Genomic DNA, 20,756 nt, shown 5'->3' with positions numbered 1-20,756 from the left:
TAATCAATTAATTACGGAGACAAAACGTTATAAATCCATGCCGTAAATTTTTCGAACCAATTTAGTGTTGTATTGAAAAAATCGAGGATAGCACGCATCTTTTAATGGCGAGTATATTTGAATTAACTTTTCGCAATTTTCAATTCGAAATGGAACAGAAACTTAAACGCTAATAACATTTGAACTTATTTTGTAAATTTTATGACAACTTGGTGGGGAATGACTAAAAGCAAAAATTGAAAATGTTTATTTTCTTTAAAATGCATTATTAAAGAGAAGTAACCGGAAAAAAATGGATATTTTAGCGGGATAATGCCAATATACTATTCAAGACTGTGCAATAAAATAGCCCGCGTAAAATTAACACCTATATGTGGGTATTAAGTTCGAGTTTAGCCGCATTTTTTCACTGAAGTGAAAACTTAATCAGCAATATAAGGCATACAATTATACATGTTTGTTGCAAATTTTATTATAACTTGTTGGGGAATTGCCTAAAGCAACTTTTCATAAAGTTTATATTCAAAAAAATGGACTATTAAAGAAAAGTAATCGTGAAAATATAGCGATTTTAGCGGCTAAACTCGAACTTAATACCCACCTTATGTCACGAGTTAAAGATTAAAATAATGTATATATTACCTCTATAAATTGTATATATTCTTATGTATACATTTATTATACAATACTTTAGTACCAAAATTTTCTGTAAACGATTGTGAACTTTAGAATATTTATTACTTCGCGATCGCCCGACGCCATAATTATGGTCACTTGAACAATCTGTGGAAATGGCAACTCTCTACATAGAATATATTTCATAGTAGTTGGTAAAACTTCCTTAAGGTTGTTTGTATTCAAGCTTATTTTTCAATCTGTGTTTGGAAGTGCCGGGTGCAGTTTTGTATTTTTGGTAATAATTGTGATCTGTGCCAATAATTGTGTAAAATGGAGTACGAAGACGACATCGAAATAGAAGATTTAATTATAGTAGAAGAAGAAGAAGATTCGCTTTTTAAAAAATTAAAGCAATTGAAAGGCGAAATGTTTTATTCTTTATTTAGAGGTAAGTAAAATGATTTTAGAGAGAGGAGCTTGAAATGGAAACCTTTATTGGAAATCGGCCTTTTGCCACAGAAATGAATTGTATATTTGAAATAATTGGTTTCAAACAATATATTGCTAATAAAGGTGAGTATTAAGTTGGAGTATAGCCGCTAAAATTGTCGATTGTTCACTAACGTAAAAACTAAATCAGTAAAAAAGCCATACAATTATACATACTTGTTGCAGATTTCATTATAACTTGATGGGGTATATTCCAAAACAAATTTTCACAAAGTTTATATTCTTTCAAGTGGATTATTAAATAAAAGTTCTAATTTTTTCACGATTACTATTCTTTAATAGTCCATTTTAAGGAATACAAACTTTGTGAACATTTTCTTTTGGATATTCCCCATCAAGTTATAATGAAATCTGCAACAAATATGTATATTTTTATGGCTTTTTTACTGATTTAGTTTTCACTTTAGTGATGTATATACTTATGTTGGAAGTCCAGTTATTTCAAATTCCATAATTTTCATTTTGTAGCAAACGGTTAATACATTGTGCAAGAAAATCATTTATGTATTGGGTGTTCATATTGTGCTCCCTTTCTACTACATGTAGAATGCGATCTACCACAATAGTTTTGAAAAGTATTGTTTTACCGTTACAATGAATTCTTCTATTTAGATCATGGAATAGATGAGAACAATTTGAAGTTTGTTTCCAAGAGTCATTTAGACGAGATTATGCCAAAAGGGCAGTTTGGCCAAAGACTTGTTTTTGAAAATTGTTTGTCAAAGTGGCAGCAACAGATGGTAAGGAGTTACGCATACTCTTCTTAATATTCTATTATAAAATATATATTTCTTTTTTTAAGGTACACCAAGAAAGCAATACTGCGCGTCCAAAGGAACCACAAGTAAATTCCCTTGACTTGATTAATTTTTTTGGAAATGACGTAAGTGAAGAATTTATTTGTACACATAAAATCATTTACTTATTTCAATTAAATTTCTCTGTTTTTTTAGAATATTGTTGGGGAAATTCTAAATAAATCTATGAAAGGGAAGCACGTGCTTAAATTTTATGAAAACAACAATGTTTTGGATTTTACATTTAGAAATGAATTAACAAATTGCATCGTGGAGTACCTATTAGAAACAAAAGTTTTTACTTCGCCTAGGCTTTTCGAGAGGCTTGCCTACTCGGTTTCAAAGAAATTTCCATCGGAGAGCAAGGTATGTGACATACAAGTACAAATTTTGTTTTTTCAAAACAAATGTTTTATAATAAATTTATAGAAAATTTTATAAAAATATTATTTCTATATAAAATTTTGTCAAGATTTTATTTCTATATAAAAAATGTTGTAAAAATTGTATTTCTCTAGAAACACTTGGCAAAAGTTTATTTCTGTACAACATTTCGTAAAATTTTATTTCTATACCAAATTTTGTCAAAATTTCCTAAAAAATTTCCTATAAAAAATTTTGTCAAAATCTTATTTCTGTAGAAAATTTTGTCAAAATTTTATTTCTATACCAAATTTTGTCAGAAATTTATTCCCATACAAAATTTTGTCAAAATTTAATTTCTATAAAAAAATTTGTCAAAATTTTATTTCTGTAGAAAATTTTGTCAAAATTTTATTTCTGTGGAAAATTTTGTCAAAATTTTGTCAAAATTTTATTTCTATGAAAAATTTAGCCAACATTTTATTTTGATAATTTTATTTCTGTAGACAATTTTATCAAAATTTTATTTCTATAGAAAATTTTGTCAAACTTTTATTTCTATAGAACTTTTTTAATTTTATTTCTGTAGAAAATTTTATTTCTATAGAAAATTTTATTTCTATAAAAAAATTTGGCGACGTTTTATTACTACACCAAATTTGGTCAAAACTACATTTCTACACAAAATTTTATTTTTACAAAACTGAATTCATTATTTACATTTGTTGCAATTTGTTGCAATGCATAGTTATGTATATTAATTTTAACCAATAAATATGTATAATTTTAATATTATTTAAAGTGCCAATTTTTTGACGACTTTTACAATGCAATTGCCGATTATGACGATTTTTATCGAAAAAAATTGACGATCTTTCTTGAAATTTTACTGGCAGCCCTGTATGTGATAATGTCAATGAACTGTCTCAACAGGAATGTTTTCAATTTCTATTTCTATATTTTGTTATTGACTGTTTTATTTTCGTACTTGAAGCATTTTCAATTAATAATTTAAATGGAAGCATCAATTTCGTGATTGAATCAGAAATATTTTTTTTTTTCTATGCAGTTTGAATACTGTTCAAAATTTTTTTCAATTCACGGCATTTTATAAATGGACAAATCCAATATTTTTGAAAAAAAAACAATTTTGTATTTCTAGAACTTCAAATTCTTATATATATGTATACAATCTTATCTACTAGGATATTTACTTCATTCATAAAAAAGGAAGGAAGCCAGGAGGAAAGCTTTACAGCAAGTACCACAACTCGTTGGGGAAATTAAGAAAAGCAGGGTTGTGGTCTCACAAGAATCCTCAAAAAAGAAATAGAAACGAATACGAAGAAGAAAATGAGATCGTCGATGAATTGTATTCCCAAGGTATAGTTATTATTTTGTACTATATTATAAAGCTGCCAAGCATTAGCATTATGTTTAGTTAGACTGAAATATTAAAATTTATTATGTAAATAATAAAATTTTAGTATTTTATCTCGTCGTAATTTCCTTATACATCATTCAAATTACACCTCCAAAATCTACTTTTACTAGATTTCAACCGTCATTTGCCTTACAAAAAGTAGATTTCAAATGTCGAAAATGTTGATTTATAGTGTAATGTATAGAGCCTATGAGATAGTTTTCTACCTAAATATTACAGATGACGATTGTCAAATATACAAAGATTGGCTTAAATTCAACATTGAGCCCTTTGACAAAGTTCTAGACAGTTGGAAGAGATCATTCAATATGCGCCATAATTTCATAAAGGAGCGAAACACTCTCACCAGCATAATTGAAGAATGGCCTATCTTAAAACAATCATTTGGATATAAATTGGTGAGTGAGTAAATAACATATTAAAGTACTTATATTATGTATATTTTACCTAGATTTCACATGACTTTTCTAAATTGTACCCAACAAAAGAAAATCTACTTTTCGACAAATGGGAATCAATGTGCACCTCAATAATAAAATTATTTACAAAAATACTGAAAGATGAGGAAAGTGTTTTGCTACTGCAGCAGCTTGATGATCCCAACACAAATTTCGGTAAATATTTAATAGTTTATAAATGCATTGCCCAATAGATGTATGTATTCTTAAGTAATATTTTAAGAAGTGCAGCTTCAACAATAGCACAAAAACAAACTTTTTCAAAATTGTTATAAAAATATTTATGCAAATCCTATGAAAACTTTTGGTTCTTCTAACAAAAATTTTGTGGCTTTAGTTCTTCAATATCTATACAGTAGTTTTACAAACACCTTGCTTCTATTCCATTGTTTTCGTTACTGCAAGTGAAACCATTTCGAAGTTTAATTTGTTTGTCAATGAGTAATGTATGTCTGGTTAATGAAAAGATTGCTATCGTTTATATTTGATGATAATGAACTATCTAACTAATCAATTTACGGCCATTTTCATGTAGCTCCGTTAGGATTTAACTACCAGTTAACAGAAAGCAAATTGCAAATATCTTCTCTCCGGTTAACTTTAACTGAAAAATTTTCGTCAGTTAAGTTCCTAACTGGCCTATGGAATATAAAGGCAAGATGACAGCTTAGTCCATAATACGGTTTAAAAGTTGGTTAGTTAACGGAACACTAACGGAGCTTTATGAAAATGGGGGTTAGTATGACATAAAAAAAGAAAAAAAAAATACCAAATATTGAGTAAATAAGTCGGTATTTGAACAACAATGACGTAGTACTCCTAACGAAATTCGAAAATAATTCTGAGGACAAAGATTATGCGTGTCAGTAATTTCTTTACTTTTTCTTAAATATAAACGAAATTTTAGTTAAAGTTAAAATTTAATGGAAGACTTTAAAAGTATCTAAGGATTCGCAATTGGTTTTAAAATCGATTAAAGACAATGTTTTATTACGATCACGTAAAAATTGTGCTACTGTTATTCTTAAAGTTCGTTCACACTGTAAAATTCTTTACAAACACAGAAATTCGTCCGGAATAAATTATAGTCTAGACGGCGCGTAAGTCCTTAATCCAGTATGACACAAATCTCCTGATCTTTAATGGTATTCTGTATTCAATTTTAACGATGTATCGCATAGTTAAGAAGGGATAACAAGAAAATTAGCATCGAAGCTATTCGGTAGACGTTTTAAACTACATTTACAATCGTTTAAAATCAGCTGTGTTGTTTTCTGTGTATATAACAAAAAATACATCGTTAAGTAAACAACGAAGATTTTTTGGTTTGGTCGAAGAAATACAGAATCCCACCACTGACTCGTATTTAAGTTTTGTCGAATTAAGTAGCGTTGTCAATGTAGATCATTCATACTGAAAAAAAATATTTCCTCAGAATTATATAGATTTTTTTAATATTACAGAAAACCGAAACTCCATAATTCTCTATTTATTACCAAGCCTTCTAAAGCCATCGAACAAGAAATCGGTTATAAACGGAAATTTAAAAAAACGTAAATATATAAAAACAACTGTTCAAGATTCTAGGGAAACATTTACGCTGTGGGCATTAAATGCGAGCGAGTTGCAGTCAAAAATAAAAAACACAATTGATTATTATTTTAAAAATAAGCAAACTCTACAACCTATAATTTGTGGTATAGGTCAAAGCCATACAAATTTTAATGAGCTGTTTGTATATTATGGTAACATATTCTACAAAGTGGCCAATCATGTGTTGGCTTTAGACACATGCTTTAAACTATTTAATGTGCTAGACTTAAAGTACCCGGATTCGTGCAAAAATGTATGGCTTTTTCTGCAACAACATATTTATGAAATTGTTGTTGATGATTCTGAAAAAACTCCAATCTTGGTAACAATTTTAAATGATATAAAATTTAATTAATTATTTTATTTATGTGTAAATAACACAACTAAACAATAATCTCTCGTAAAGGAAATTTTAGATCAATGAAGTTCATTTTGTGGAAAAATTTAGCAACGTGATAACATATGCATATAAAAATTTGTACTTATTCTTAAATTTAATTCAGATTCTTCCTTATTTGCCTTAAAAACAAAGCGTCAACTATATATCAGGTTTTTTTTTTTATTTTAACATATAGATTTTAAAGTTGTTCAGCAAAATGCAAAATTAGTGAAATTTTAATAACAATAACACCCGTCTACGTCAAATTCAGGTATAACCTTTGACAAATAGAACAATCAAAGAAAACTTCATTGGTCTCAAATTTCGCCTCAAAGAAAATAAATTGTTTCTGAATATAAAAAATTAGGTACTTATATTGTTCGTTTTATGCAATGGATATTCAATGCTTTTTATGTCGAAAATCATTTAAAAGTTGTAATGAGCTATTCGTTCATTTAAAATATTTACACCACGTACAATCGATTTCATATTTTATTTGTGGATTTCAAGAATGCGCCCAGAAATTTAATACATTCAAATCGTTTTGTAAACATATGAAAAATGATGCTAATAACTATACTAATAATGCTTCACACACCACCACAATAGATGTGTGTAATAAAATTACACCACATTTATTCAATGATGATTTAAATATTTCGAGTTCGGTAAATGAAAACTTATCAGATCTTAAAAAGGATGCTGATGCCGATAATATTAACACCCAATTTCATACAATAGATACAGATAAATTAAAAGAAAATTCTAAAAATTTTACTTTGAAATATTATTCGGATCGCTGTCTTCCTCGAAAGAAAGGGTCTCAGATTCAACGAAATATTGAACGTTTTATTACACAGCCAATAGGGTCAGAAATACAAAAAATTTTACGGCATTTGAAAAATGGCAATTTGGAATTAACAGAAAAGAGTCTACGGGAAATTATTGTTTTTTGTAATAGTCCTTTTCAAGATTTTAACTCAGAATATAAATTTCTGAAATTTTTAACGGAAATGAATTTATATGAAAGTCCAAAAATTATTAATTTAAATAATACCGTTACTAACGTGGTTAAAAAACATATCAATACATTCCAATCTGTTAATTCTAAAGGTGTTATTTTTCCCATAAAATTCCAAATAAAAAAATTTTTTGAACTGGATTGTGTTTTCGAGAGTTTTCTACACAATACAAATCTATTATGTGAAAGCGATACACTATCAAATTTTTGTAATGGTAAATTATGGAAACAAAAACAAAAGAATTTTGGCGACAAATTAGTAATACCGTATTTCTTATATTTCGATGACTTTGAGGTTAACAATCCACTGGGCTCGCACACATCGAGCATATTGGGAGTCTACTATTCATTTCCTTCAGCTCCAAACTTTTTGAAATATAAACTGAATAATATTTTTATTGCGGCTTTGTACAAGTCAATTGACGTAAAAACATTTGGAAACAGTAAATCCTTTTACAAATTAATAGATATTCTTAATGATTTAGAAAACAATGGTATTGATTTAGAAATTAAATCAGAAAAAAGGAAAATCTTTTTTTCTTTGGGCTTAGTCGTAGGCGACAATCTGGCACTGAATTCCATTTTAGGATTTTCTCGCTCATTTTCGGCAAAACATTTTTGTAGGTATTGTAAACTCTCTAAAGCATCCACACAGAACATGTGCGACGAAGATTTTAATCAACTCAGAAATATTTCCAACTATGAACAAGATGTTAAGTCAATGAATGTTGAAAAAACAGGGATAAGAGAAAATTCTATATTCAATAGAATATCCAATTATCATGTAGTTGACAATTTTTATGCAGACCTCCTACATGATATATTGGAAGGAGTTTTTCAATATGATATGTGCCATATCATAAAGTCTCTAATCAAAGACAAAGTTATTGATTTGGAGATTTTAAATATAAGAAAAAACTCGTTTCAATATGGAGAGACAGAGATTGGAAATATATCACCAGCTATCAATGAACGTAACTTGCGTCATATGAGTCTTAAAATGTCAGGAAGGGAAATCTTAACTTTCGTGCATTTTTTCCCGCTAATGGTTGGAGACTTGGTCGACTCGAATTCTAATCTATGGCAGTTCGTTGTAAATTTAGTGGAAATGCTTGATATTTTGCTGATGCCGACATTTTCTACTTTAGACTTGGCGAATTTACATTCTCATATTGAATATCATAATCGAACTTATGTTACGCTGTTTCTTGACACCTTAAAGCCAAAGCATCATTTTTTAACCCATTATATAAGGATTATTCAAAACTCGGGACCATTAAAATATTTGTGGACTTTTAACTTCGAATCTAAACATCGCGAACTAAAATCGTATGTAAAAAATATTATGTCTAGAAAGAATATTTTGATATCACTCGCCATTAAATTTGGTATTGTTTTTTCAGATTTCGTATCAAATTTTATGTATAATGTAATTAAGTTGCCTGATAGCACATACACTGCCTGTAATTCTCTTTATTACAAGGATTTATGTAACCGACTTTCTTTGGAAGAATTAAATTCATCCGTTCTATTTTCAAGATTTGAGAGGTATGGTACTACATATAAAAAGGATTTTGTAGTTTTCAGTTACGATCCCACTTTCAAAGCCTTTGTTATAAAAGAAATGTTTATGCTTAATACAAAAGTGTTTTTGTTATGCAAACAATTAAACGTAATATCATATGACAAACATTACTTATCATATGTTGTTGAAAAACACTCATCATCAGAAGTAACCATACACTCAATCGATAATGTGAAATCACCGCCTATACATGTTATTAACCTTAACGGAAAACAGTTTTTGCGTCCAAAGCCTTTGTTTCACGATTGATCGTGGCAAAAGGTTCGAAATATTGGTATTATTTAAATATAAAAGAATAATAACATGTATAGCCGGCGATTTCACATTATCAATTGAGTGTGCTACACATCTTGAAACAATATATGTGATATTGGGCAACCCTATTACATTAGGCATAAAGTTGATATGAAATCAAAGAAAATATGGCGAGAAAAAATTAGATTTTTACTATGAAACACAAATTAATAAAAACTGTGCCTACAAAGAAAATGAATATTGTATGGGTAAAATCGTCACAAATGAATGAATGAACAGTTTTACAATCCTTTTCAAAATCAGAGGTCAACTATAGGACTTTCGACTGATAAGCATTTCCATTGCAAATAAACTAACAATCCAAGGAATATAATTGTCCCTTCAAATCAAATGAATCCTTTTTCAAATCGAATGAAATCATTTTCAAATCAAAGGAAACATTTTCCAAATCAAATAACTTTTTTCAAATCAAATGCGTCTCTAAATTTGAACGAATGGATTCAAAATTATCGAATAAATTGGTACATCGTAAAAAAATCGTTGATGGTTTAGGTTATTCATAATTTTTGTCGGGCTTCTAATAAAATTAAAATTATTATTACAAGTCGTTGTCTAATGTTATGATAGTGATGAGCTATTTGGATTTTTTTCGCCCGATATTTAAAAACAAAAAATGTAAAATTATTATTATTGTACCCATTTGGCTTTCTCATATCATAAAAATAATTTGACGAACCAATGCCAAAATCCGAACTATTATGGATGGAAAATTCATTAAAAACTTGCAAAGATTCATTTAGTATGAAAAAGGATTCGTTTGAGTTGAAAAAGGATTCCTTTGAGTTGAAAAAGGATACATTTGGTTTCATGCCATATATTTTTGTAACATCCGTAACAACATTCTTAACGTTTCGATGGATAATGATAAAATCGTTGAAAAATTGCTTGATATTGTTTTGAAAAAAAAAAAACAATTTCTTGAAAACAATTTTTAAAAGCAATAATCGTTTAATAATTTTATATGAAGTTTACAATTTTTAATAATTGCCAAATTTTGAGTTCCTTAAATTTTGCAAGCTTGAACATTAGTATTATATTCATTGCTATTAAACATGTCACATTTTAATAAAACTACAAATGAATGAACAACAAAAATATTTAATTTAAAATAACTATATATCATACTGTATATAAATAGTATACACATTTTTATAAAAATTACATTATTCGCTTAAAACTTTTCAATAACTATAAGTAATTGATTTATTTTATGTATATATGTATTTAATGTTACATATCGGCCTTGAAGGCCTATAATATACACAATCGTCATTGACATTTATATTGAATTTAGTATAAGGCTCAATAAAAAATATATATCAATATTTACCACAAAAAATCTTTTTAATAATACATGTCACACTCGAGTTACGTAGCAGTCAATCAAAAGTATGAGAACATGAAAGTAAGTATTAGTAAAAAAAATATATATTCCTTTTAACTCCATTGCTGGTTAAAAGGAATATATATTATTAGTGGACGTATTTGAAAGTAACATTTTTTTTGGTGATTAGTAAGAAAACTTACTAAAAGGAAATAAACACGTATTGAGAAGTATAACATGAAATTATTTGAACACAGTAAAATTTTCGCAGAATGTAATATAGGACCAATTAAATACAATCAAAATGCTTGCATATTATCTATACTAATTACTTACCAATAAAGTACATCATTTCCTAAAATACTAAAATTATTTTGGTAGTTTTCGTTATAGACTAAACTAAAAATAATTATACGTTGCTTTCTTTCTATTAATAAATTTCCTCAAAAACGGATTTGTTTTTGCATAAAATGTATACAGAATAACTGTATTTATGCAAAATTTTTCCTGAATAAATACATAAAATATACTAGCAATGGAAACAAAATGTACATGACATTTGGTTACTCATCCACAATGGTAATAAAAAAATTTCTAAGTTAAACTAAGTAATGAACTAAAATAAAAGAAAAGTAAGGTTACAAATTGGAAGAAAAATATGGCATTAAAAAAAATAAAAATGTCTTTGGCGCTATACGAAGTTCAATTTTCTTCAAAAATAGTTCATTTTAACTTAACCAATGGGTCACTTTTTTTTGGGTGTATAAGCCAAATGACAGTTGAAATCTAGTTAAAGTGGATTTTGAAAGTGTAATGTGTATGAGATTTTAAGCACGAATGCCACTCGAGCCAAGAATTGGGAGAAAATGTTACCAAAAAACTACCAAACAATAAAATCTAATTTTTAAAATTTTGTCAAAATTTTATTTCTTTAGATTTTTTTTAAATTTTATTTCTATAGAAAATTTTGTCAAAATTTTATTTCTGTAAAAATTTTTGTCAAAATTTTATTTCTTTAGAAAATTTTGTCAAAATTTTATTTCTGTAAAAATTGTTGTCAAAATTTTATTTCTTTAGAAAATTTTGTCAAAATTTTATTTCTTTTGTCAAAAATTTATTTTTATTTATCTACAGAAAATGTATGAAGACCATGAAGTACAACAGTGGCAACCGTGATTACAACGCTACGGTAGCGCACACAAAAAAATAAATATTAAATACTTTATTTGTATGTAAAAACTGCTGATGCTCAACAAATTTGTCTATTGAATATGAGGCATTTGTTGTTGAAATGTGTTTGTGGATGCTTGACAGAGAAAACTGTATAAACATCCCGAATTTTCAACAAATTAATTGGTTTGTTGAGAAAATAGTTGACAGCTATAGCAAAATTTTCTCCTTTTGGAAAATTTTTCAAATTTTTATTTTATTTTTTGTCAAAATTTTATTTCTATAAACAATTTTGTCAAAATTTTATTTCAATAGAAAATTTTGTCAACATTTTATTTTTATAGAAAATTTTGTCAACATTTTATTTCTATAGAAAATTTTGTCAAAATGTTATTTCTATAGAAAAATGTTGTTTGTTTGTTTGTTTGTTTGTTTGTTTGTTTTATTTCTATCAATATTTCATACATTAATTTTACATATATACAGGTTTTTGAGTTTTTATCTTAAAGATATTTCAGCAAATAGACGATTTATAATTATATAGTGGCAATTTAAAAATATGTCAGTACATTAGGAAAAAGATAGTAAAAAACCTAAATTTAATATCACAAGTTTAAGTTTAAAGAAATTTTAATAACAGTCACTAAACATAGCTATAATAACTCTTATAGCTGAATTAGTAGCTGTTAAACCAAACTTCTCAGATGACCATGTGTTGACCTTCTACATTTCTCATAAAATGATAGTGTCATATCGTTTATTAGGGATTCAATCATTCTCTGTTTCGATTTACAATGTAATTCTTGAGTGGGAAATCTCCAAGGTAGATTATAAATAATCTTTAGATTCTTGTTTTGAATAATTTGTATTTTCCTTTTATGTGTCCTGGCACAGTCATTCCAAACTTGACAGCCATAAGTCAATATAGGTCTTACACACATCTTGTACAGCATCAGTTTATTTCTAATGTCCAATTTCGATTTTCTGTTCAATAAAGGGTATAGTGCCCGTCCACAACTTACAGCACCTGTACAAACGTTTTCAATATGGGCCTTAAACGTTAGTTTCTCGTCTAGAGTAATTCCTAGATATTTTATTGTTTTCGAAAAAGGAATTTCACTACCATTTGCCATAAACCTACGTGTAGGTATTCTCCTAGGGGATTTATTGTAAGGGAAAAGTATCGCTTGTGATTTCTCACCATTGATTCTGATTTTCCATCTAGAAAAATATTTGGACGCAGAGGTCAATACTCTCTGCATTCTCTTCACTATCGCATTCGATACTTTTCCATGACTAATAAAAGCACTGTCGTCAGCATAAAAGGCAACGTCGTTCTCCTTAGGAAGTTTTATGTCCGAAGTATACAAGGAGTACAACATCGGGGACAATACGGAACCCTGTGGAACACCAGCGGGTATGCTTCTTATTGAAGATTGTTGACCTTCGATTTCAACAATAAAACCTCTTTCTGTAAGAAAATTATTTACTAATTTAACTAGATACATTGGGAAATTCATTTTGTGAAGCTTGTACACTAATCCACTATGCCAAATGGAATCGAAAGCCTTTTCAATATCAATAAAAAGTATACCCGTCGAGTGCCGTCTCTGTTTATTCTGTCTTATCATTTTAACAACTCTCCTAATCTGGTGAATTGTGGAATGTTCTGCCCTAAAACCATACTGGCAGTTGTGAATTAGCCCGTTCTCCTCGACGAAGCACTGAATTCTGTGAAATATTATTCTTTCAAAAACCTTTCCTACTGAACTCAGGAGGCTAATCGGACGGTAGCTGGTCGGTAGTCTGGGATCCTTACCCCTTTTATGAATGGGAATGATTTTCGCTATCTTAAAAGATTTCGGAAACACTGAAAAAGTGATACAAAAATTAAAAACTTTCACTAAATAAAGTATTGCAGACTCTGATAAATTCTTTAATAATAAGTTACTAATCTGATCTATTCCAGGTGACTTTCCATTTTTTAATCGTTTAATGAAATACATTACTTCATCACGTGACGTCATAGATGTAATTTCTTCGTTCCGAGTCGTATCTTCCGATATGGTCCTCATAATAACATTCACTCTATTCTCCATGCAGCTAGTCATACCTGTGGTTGTTTGATGAGCGTTAACAAAGTGGTCCGCAAGAAGTTCGGCTTTGCTAAGATTGCAAGATATTTCCCGATTGTCATGCACTAAACTGCCAATAGTACTGTTCTTACCTTTGATGCGTTTGGTAATTCTCCAAAAGTTTTTGCTACCAACCTTCAGAGTAGATAAGAATCTAGCCCATTGAGCGTTTCTACTTTTATCGATATTAATTGATATCAATTTATTAATTTCCCTAACTATTGCCTGAAAAGTAACTCTGTTATCGACATTAGTACATCTTTGGGCCATCCTCCTATATCTGTTTCTTGTAGAAATTAAAAGTTTACATTCTGCCGTTATATGAACAGTATTCGCGGTTCGTGAAACATAAGGAACAGATTCTTTACAAGCTTCGGTCAATATTCTAACAAACTCCCTAATGGACTCGTCTACGTCAATGTGCGACAATTCACTGTTCAGTATCTCGGAATTGGAAATTTTCGAATCCAAGAAAGATTTGAAACTTTGCCAATTTGCGTTCCTAAAATCTGGAAATAACTTAATGGTCTGAATGAATCTGTCATTTATAGTGAAGGTAACAGGTACATGATCTGAATTCAATTTATGTGGATGGGTTTCTAAGTCAGTAAATGATAGAGAGGAATTGGAAAGAAGAAGGTCAATAGTTGACGGTCGTTGATTGGTTTGATTTTGAGAAAATCTCGTATGATTATGTGGAAAATAAATATAATAATTGGATCTATTTTGGTGGTCAAATAAAGTTTTTCCTGCTTTATCGCATTCAGCGCAGTTCCAACTGGTGTGGTGGGCATTTAGATCTCCGGCTATGAAGAAGTCACTACTATTGGACGTGAGGATGTCAAGATCATTTTTGAATTCTGGCGAATATTTTGGACAATAAGCTGTAATTATTTTAACTTCTGCTTTACAGAACTCTACTGAGATACATTTGCTTTCAATTATTTTTGTAGGAAATGAATTTTCCACCCTGTGTTTAATTGTTGATTTAACGGCTACAGCTACTCCGCCTCCGTGTGTTGCTCTATCAGATCTATGAACGATGAATCCAGGAATTGAAAATTTATGGTTCGGTTTGAGAAAAGTTTCATTCAATAATACTATATCGATTGAGTGATCCGCAATAAACTGACGAAGTTCTTGTGATTTTGAATATGTTGTAATACCCTGGCAGTTCCAGTGCATTATTTTGAGCATTTTAGATATGTTTCTATACTGCATATTTTAGCATAGACATTATGACATTAAGCTGTTCGATTTTGGTTCTACAATTACGTAGATCTGATACGGCTTTCGAAAATATTTGGAACAGTTCGTCTATGCTAAAAAGTTCACCTCGAAGGTTGCCCTGGTATTGTGATGTCTTAGTAACATCTGCGTAGCTTGTACCGGAGTTATAGTTAATGGGTTCATTTATATTTGAATTTGAGTCTAGGTTCATTGAGTGGGTGCTTTTGGCATTTTGTTGCGGCAAAAAGGTCCTTTGACGATTTTGGGCTCTAGATCTGTTGAGTATATTTTCTCGAATCGACAAATATTCCTTGCGACACGGGCAACGTGGATCATCTGCTCGATGGTTATTATTTTTAAAATTCTTACTAATGCAGTTAAAGCATTTATAAACTGCTTGACTGTTCTGAGGTGTCTTATCAACTTGACAGTTGGATAAATCATGATTACCACTGCACGCGATGCAAATATTTTTATTTCGGAAACAGTTTTTGCTACCATGTCCATACATGGCACATTTATTGCATTGCGTTGGTCCTTTATTTCCCTTTTGGGGTTTTCTCCAGTAGACAACAATACTGCACAAACGTCTGATTTTTACAATCTGCGATTTTGAGTTTTTGGTTCGATCAAACTCTAGCATGTATAATGCATCATCAAGTGATGAACGTGATGTTTGAATTTCTTTTATGTTTATAACGTCGACATTGTACGTGTTTTTTAGTTCTTCTTTTATTTCATTTGTTGGTGTTTTTGGAAGGCCATAGAGGACTAATTTGAATATTTTGGTGTCCTTATATTCATGTGTAAAAAAGGTGAAAGAATTCTCCATAAGTTTCTTTTTAGCTTGTTCATAAAGGGTTAATGATGGTGATACAATTTTGGTGCCCACTGACATTCTTTTGAAAATATAAGCTGTTCCCATCAGCTGGTACACAGTTTGAAATGTGTGCACTAAGTCAACTACTATGGGGGGAACAATAACTTTGTATTCCCTCACTTCTTCTTCGGATTCACTAAAAGTGTCTTCGTCATCAATGGTTTGCAATATGCTAAACATATTCTCATTTCTCTTATATTTTTCTTTTGGGGCTCTCCCCAACAATTTCTTCCTCTTCAATGAATGCATTGAGTTATTTTAAACTGACAACAACAATTGTTATTGTTCGGTTCAGTTATGAATGAATGTTTCGATTGACACCGCACTGGTTTAAATGTTTGTTTATGCTTTAGCACTGTAACTTGGTGGAAGGGGTAACCAACGCACAAAAAGAGAAAAAAGAACACACGTCTGCTTGCGATCAACGACAGCATAGAATTTTTTTTTTAAATTTTATTTGTATAGAAAATTTTGTCAAAATTTTATTTGTATAGAAAATTTTGTCAAAATTTTATTTCTATAGAAAATTTTGTCAAAATTTTATTTCTATAGAAAAATTTTCGGATTCGTATTTTAAGGACATGAAATCTTTGGCCTCATGGCAATATATTCTTCAGTATACCAAACAATAAAAAATCTACCATTTTTGGTAGAATTCTACCAACTGTGGCAACCGTGATCTGAAACCCACAAGAGACATGCATCCGGTTTACATTGGTCTCTGTTTTATAATAGCCCCCATGAAGACCTATCTTCCGATTTTAAATCTTGGGAGAATACAATAGAATTCGCATTTTTCATCCGATTTACAATAGTGTTGCTTAGCAACCACAGTTCGATGTGTCTAGCTCTCATATATAGCTCAATCTCCCTATATCCCTTCTGGGGCACAATTTTAACCTCTGTACGAGTAAAAGAGATCTAATATTTACCTCTACAACTTAAACATGAAAGATTCTTAAATTAAGCTTATATAACTTAAATTGTATGAATACCGAGAAGAATCATAACAAAGTATATTGGAAGTCTTTTGAAATTGAATTTTGGCGTTAAAAACAACCGACGAATCAAGATTTCTGCTTTATGAAAAGCAACATTCTATAAACGTCTCAATACAATTCGAATTAAAACATTTCATGGTATCTCATATTATTCGAAATGCTATAAAATATTTGATAAAAAAACTAAAGCGCTACAAAAATTGGATAAATTTGAACAATTTGATGGAAATGGACCAAAATAAAATAAATTCCATTTGGTCCTACCATCGGATCAAATTTAAAAATTAAAAATCTTTTGGACCAATTTTGATCCGATCGGATCAAAATGGCAATACTGATTAAGAAATCAACTGTTAGTTGTTTAATCTCAAAATCTAAATTATCCATTTTTTGCTACCATCTGATATATAGCATGAAATATTTACCTTGTTTTGTTTTCTTAGTTTTTGTTTATATAATAGGCATGTTTTAGTATGTTTTTTTGTTTTCGCAAAAAAAGATGAATACAGCTATATGTGTACAATAATTTTCTCTAAGAAGGAGCGGGACCGAAGCATGGAGCGGGGTGACATTTTTTTCGCGGCATGGAGCGAGTTTTATTCTCCGGAATGGGTCACACCGGATCCCTAGTGAAAACCTTTTATTAAAAACTAACTCAAAAAGAAGTAGGTAAAACAGAAAGTCGGGCGAGGCCGACTATATCATACCCTAAACCACCCCTAACATAACCATTTGTGGGGTATCATTGGTAATAGGGAGCCACTGTGGTGCAATGGTTAGCATGCCCGCCTTACATACACAAGGTCGTGGGTTCGATGCCTACTTCGACCGAACACCAAAAAGTTTTTCAGCAGTGGATTATCCCACCTCAGTAATGCTGGTGACATTTCTAAGCGTTTCAAAGCTTCTCTATGTGGTTTGACTGTAATGTGGAACGCCGTTCGGACTCGGCTATAAAAAGGAGGTCCCTTGTCACTGAACTTAACATGGAATCGGGCAGCACTCAATGATAAGATAGAAGTTCACTAATGTGGTATCACATTGGACTGAATAGTCTAAGTGAGCCTGATACATCGGGCTGCCACATAACCTAACCTACCAAACAAAAAAAAAATTATTTTTATATTAGTTCTATAGAATATGTTGTCAGAATTTTATTTCTATATAAAATTTTGTCAGAATTTCATTTCTATAGAAAATTTTGACAAAATTTTTTTATTTCTTTAGAAAATTTTGTCAAAATTTTATTTCTATAGAAAATTTTGACAAAATTTCATTTCTATGGCAAATTTTTACTAAATTTTATTTCTATAGAAAATTTTGACAAATTTTCACAAGATTTTATTTCTATAGAAAATTTTGACAAATTTTGACAAAATTTTATTTCTATAGAAAATTTTGACAAAATTTTATTTCTATAAAATATTTTGACCAAAAATTTTTATAGAAAATTTTGTCAAAATTTTATTTCTTGTCAAAATTTTATTTCCATAGAAAATTTTGTCAACATTTTATTTCTATAGAATATTTTTGCAACATTTTATTTTTATAGAAAATTTTGTCAAAATTTTATTTCTATTTATTAATTGCAAAATCTACCAGAACATTAAAAATTCTACCAATCCACCAAGCAGTAAAAAATCTACCATTTTTGGTAAAATTCTACAACTGAGGCAACCGTGAACGTGATACCATTTGTCGAAAACGGACGTTACTTACATATGGTGGCTATATCTAAATTTGATCCGATTTCTACCAAATTAAATATAGTTCTTCCTTGTGCCCAAAAAACACCCTGTAAAATCATAAAAATCGGTTAATAATTGCAACCGGAATCCTGTGAACAACAAATTCATGGACGGGCGGACGGGCGGACGGGCGGACACCAAGAGCTAGATCGACTCAGGAGGTGATTCTAGAGATATTTTGGGTCACCGAGGTGCAATGGTTAGTATGCCCGCCTTGCATACACAAGGTCGTGGGATCGATTCCTGCTTCGACCGAACACCAAAAAGTTTTTCAGCGGTGGATTATCCCACCCCAGTAATGCTGGTGACATTTCTGAGTGTTTCAAAGCTTCTCTATGTGGTTTCACTGCAATGTGGAACGCCGTTCGGACTCGGCTATAAAAAGAAGGTCCCTTGTCATTGAGCTTAACATGCAATCGGGCAGCACTCAGTGATAAGAGAGAAGTTCACCAATGTCGTATCGCAATGGACTGAATTGTCTAAGTGAGCCTGATACATCGGGCTGCTACCTAACCTAACCTAGCCTAAGTGTGCCGAAAATGCAGTGTATCTGTCTATGTTTTGGTATAGCCCCCATACAGCCGGATCTTACGATTGGACTTCTTGAGCGTCTCGACATCCCAATTCTTATCGGATTTGACTGAAATTCAAAATCCGTAAATTGGTGTGGCGAATGTGGTGTGTATCCGGTCCATGTTTTGGTACAGACCGTTCTACCGATTTGTATATAGACCGTTCTACCGATTTGCCTTCTTGGGCTTCTGGATATCACAATTTATATACAATTTGCCTGAAATTTAAAATCTACAGGTATTTTAGGTCTATAAAAAAGTGTACTGAAGATGGTGTGAATCGGTTCATATTTTGGTATAGACCCCATACAGCCCGATCTCCCGATTTGAGGGCTTCGGGACACCGAGAACATTTATGGAAAAGTCCATAAATGTGAGGTGTATCTTAATTTTATAAATGCTAGTAACCTAGGAACGAAATTTTATTTCGGACCGTATTTTCTCGAAAATCGGACCAAAATTCTCTCCAGCGGGCAAAATGTCCAATTTCGATGAAAAATGCCTTAAAAAATAATTTATTATTGTGCACAGCGATTTTATTTTAAAAAATGACGTAAACCAGAAACGACTAATATGATTTAACGTTTGACATCGGAATCAAAACGTCGACTTTTCAACTTTTCTTAACATTTGGAAAAGTAGTCAAAAATCGAAGTTGAATACTAAAAAATTTGACTTCAACTTTGGACTTTGATGAATTTTAAGATAACGCTGAACCGAACCATGGATGACATACAAGAAAATTTCCTAGAAACAATAGCTATTAAACCGCAGTATGTTATATTCATGTTTAGTGTCCTACATGACTTCAAACTGCTCAAATATAAAAACATTTTTTTTATAACTGAGTGTGCAGTAATCGCGAAATTAATACCGGTATACCTGGTATTTTAGTTTTATTTTAAGTGCTGTGAAATCATCGTCCGAAATTAAGCCTATCACTTTTCTTTATTTAAATAAAACATACATTTGCTTACGTGCAATTATTATCTAATCTATAGATTGATGGACACAAGTGCTATTTGCTAAATTTTGGTGTAGGTCGGTTAGATAAATATAACTACTGTTATTAATGGACTAACAACTGACGAGGTTTCATTGAAGATACTCTGATAATGGAAAAAAAAATATGCGAAAAATATGGACAAAGCTACTTTCAAGATAATATTCGGCAGATACCCTTTTAGCTGAAAATGTTATAGATTTGATTGTTTTTTTTTATGATATAGCAGATATATGGCTTGTCAATATAAAAAATCAATTAAATTTTACTCACACTCATAAAAATATGCTGAAAACTGCATACGTTGTTTTTTGCTATATTTTGTACTTTGTGGTCAAGCGGACAACAATTGGTAAAAAAAAAGTTTTTATGTATAGAACGTTAGCCAAAATATTTTCATGAACAAAAATTTTTTTTTTTAAATTTTGCTGCCATTAAATCCTTAACCCCCATTTTCATAAAGCTCCGTTAGTGTTCCGTTAACTAACCAACTTTTGAACCGTATTATGGACGAAGCTGTCATCTTGCATATAAAGGGTGATACGGTCAAAATTTGGTCAATATAAACTTGACGTATTTCTTTCAATTTTGCATTCAAAAAACCTGAACA

At 30.3% G+C, this 20,756-nt stretch overlaps 2 protein-coding genes across 2 annotated transcripts; both read left to right on the top strand.

Moving 5' to 3' along the window:
- The first annotated feature begins 821 nt into the window (after positions 1-821).
- On the top strand, positions 822-6,138 carry LOC142222153 (uncharacterized). The gene is made up of 8 exons (XM_075292139.1): positions 822-1,066; positions 1,741-1,868; positions 1,931-2,011; positions 2,082-2,291; positions 3,494-3,671; positions 3,952-4,130; positions 4,184-4,346; positions 5,654-6,138. The coding sequence occupies exons 1-8, from the start codon at positions 949-951 to the stop codon at positions 6,136-6,138; spliced, it is 1,542 nt and encodes a 513-aa protein (XP_075148254.1). The 5' UTR covers positions 822-948.
- Positions 6,139-6,716: 578 nt separating this feature from the next.
- Positions 6,717-9,017, top strand: LOC142233175 (uncharacterized). Its single transcript, XM_075304004.1, has 2 exons — positions 6,717-7,116; positions 7,444-9,017. Exons 1-2 carry the CDS (start codon positions 6,717-6,719, stop codon positions 9,015-9,017), a joined length of 1,974 nt encoding a protein of 657 aa, XP_075160119.1.
- The last annotated feature ends 11,739 nt before the right edge of the window (positions 9,018-20,756 follow it).

This window comes from Haematobia irritans, chromosome 1, assembly GCF_050003625.1.
Source record: "Haematobia irritans isolate KBUSLIRL chromosome 1, ASM5000362v1, whole genome shotgun sequence".
NCBI lineage: Eukaryota > Metazoa > Arthropoda > Insecta > Diptera > Muscidae > Haematobia > Haematobia irritans.
This window is presented reverse-complemented; position numbering and strand designations above follow the sequence as displayed.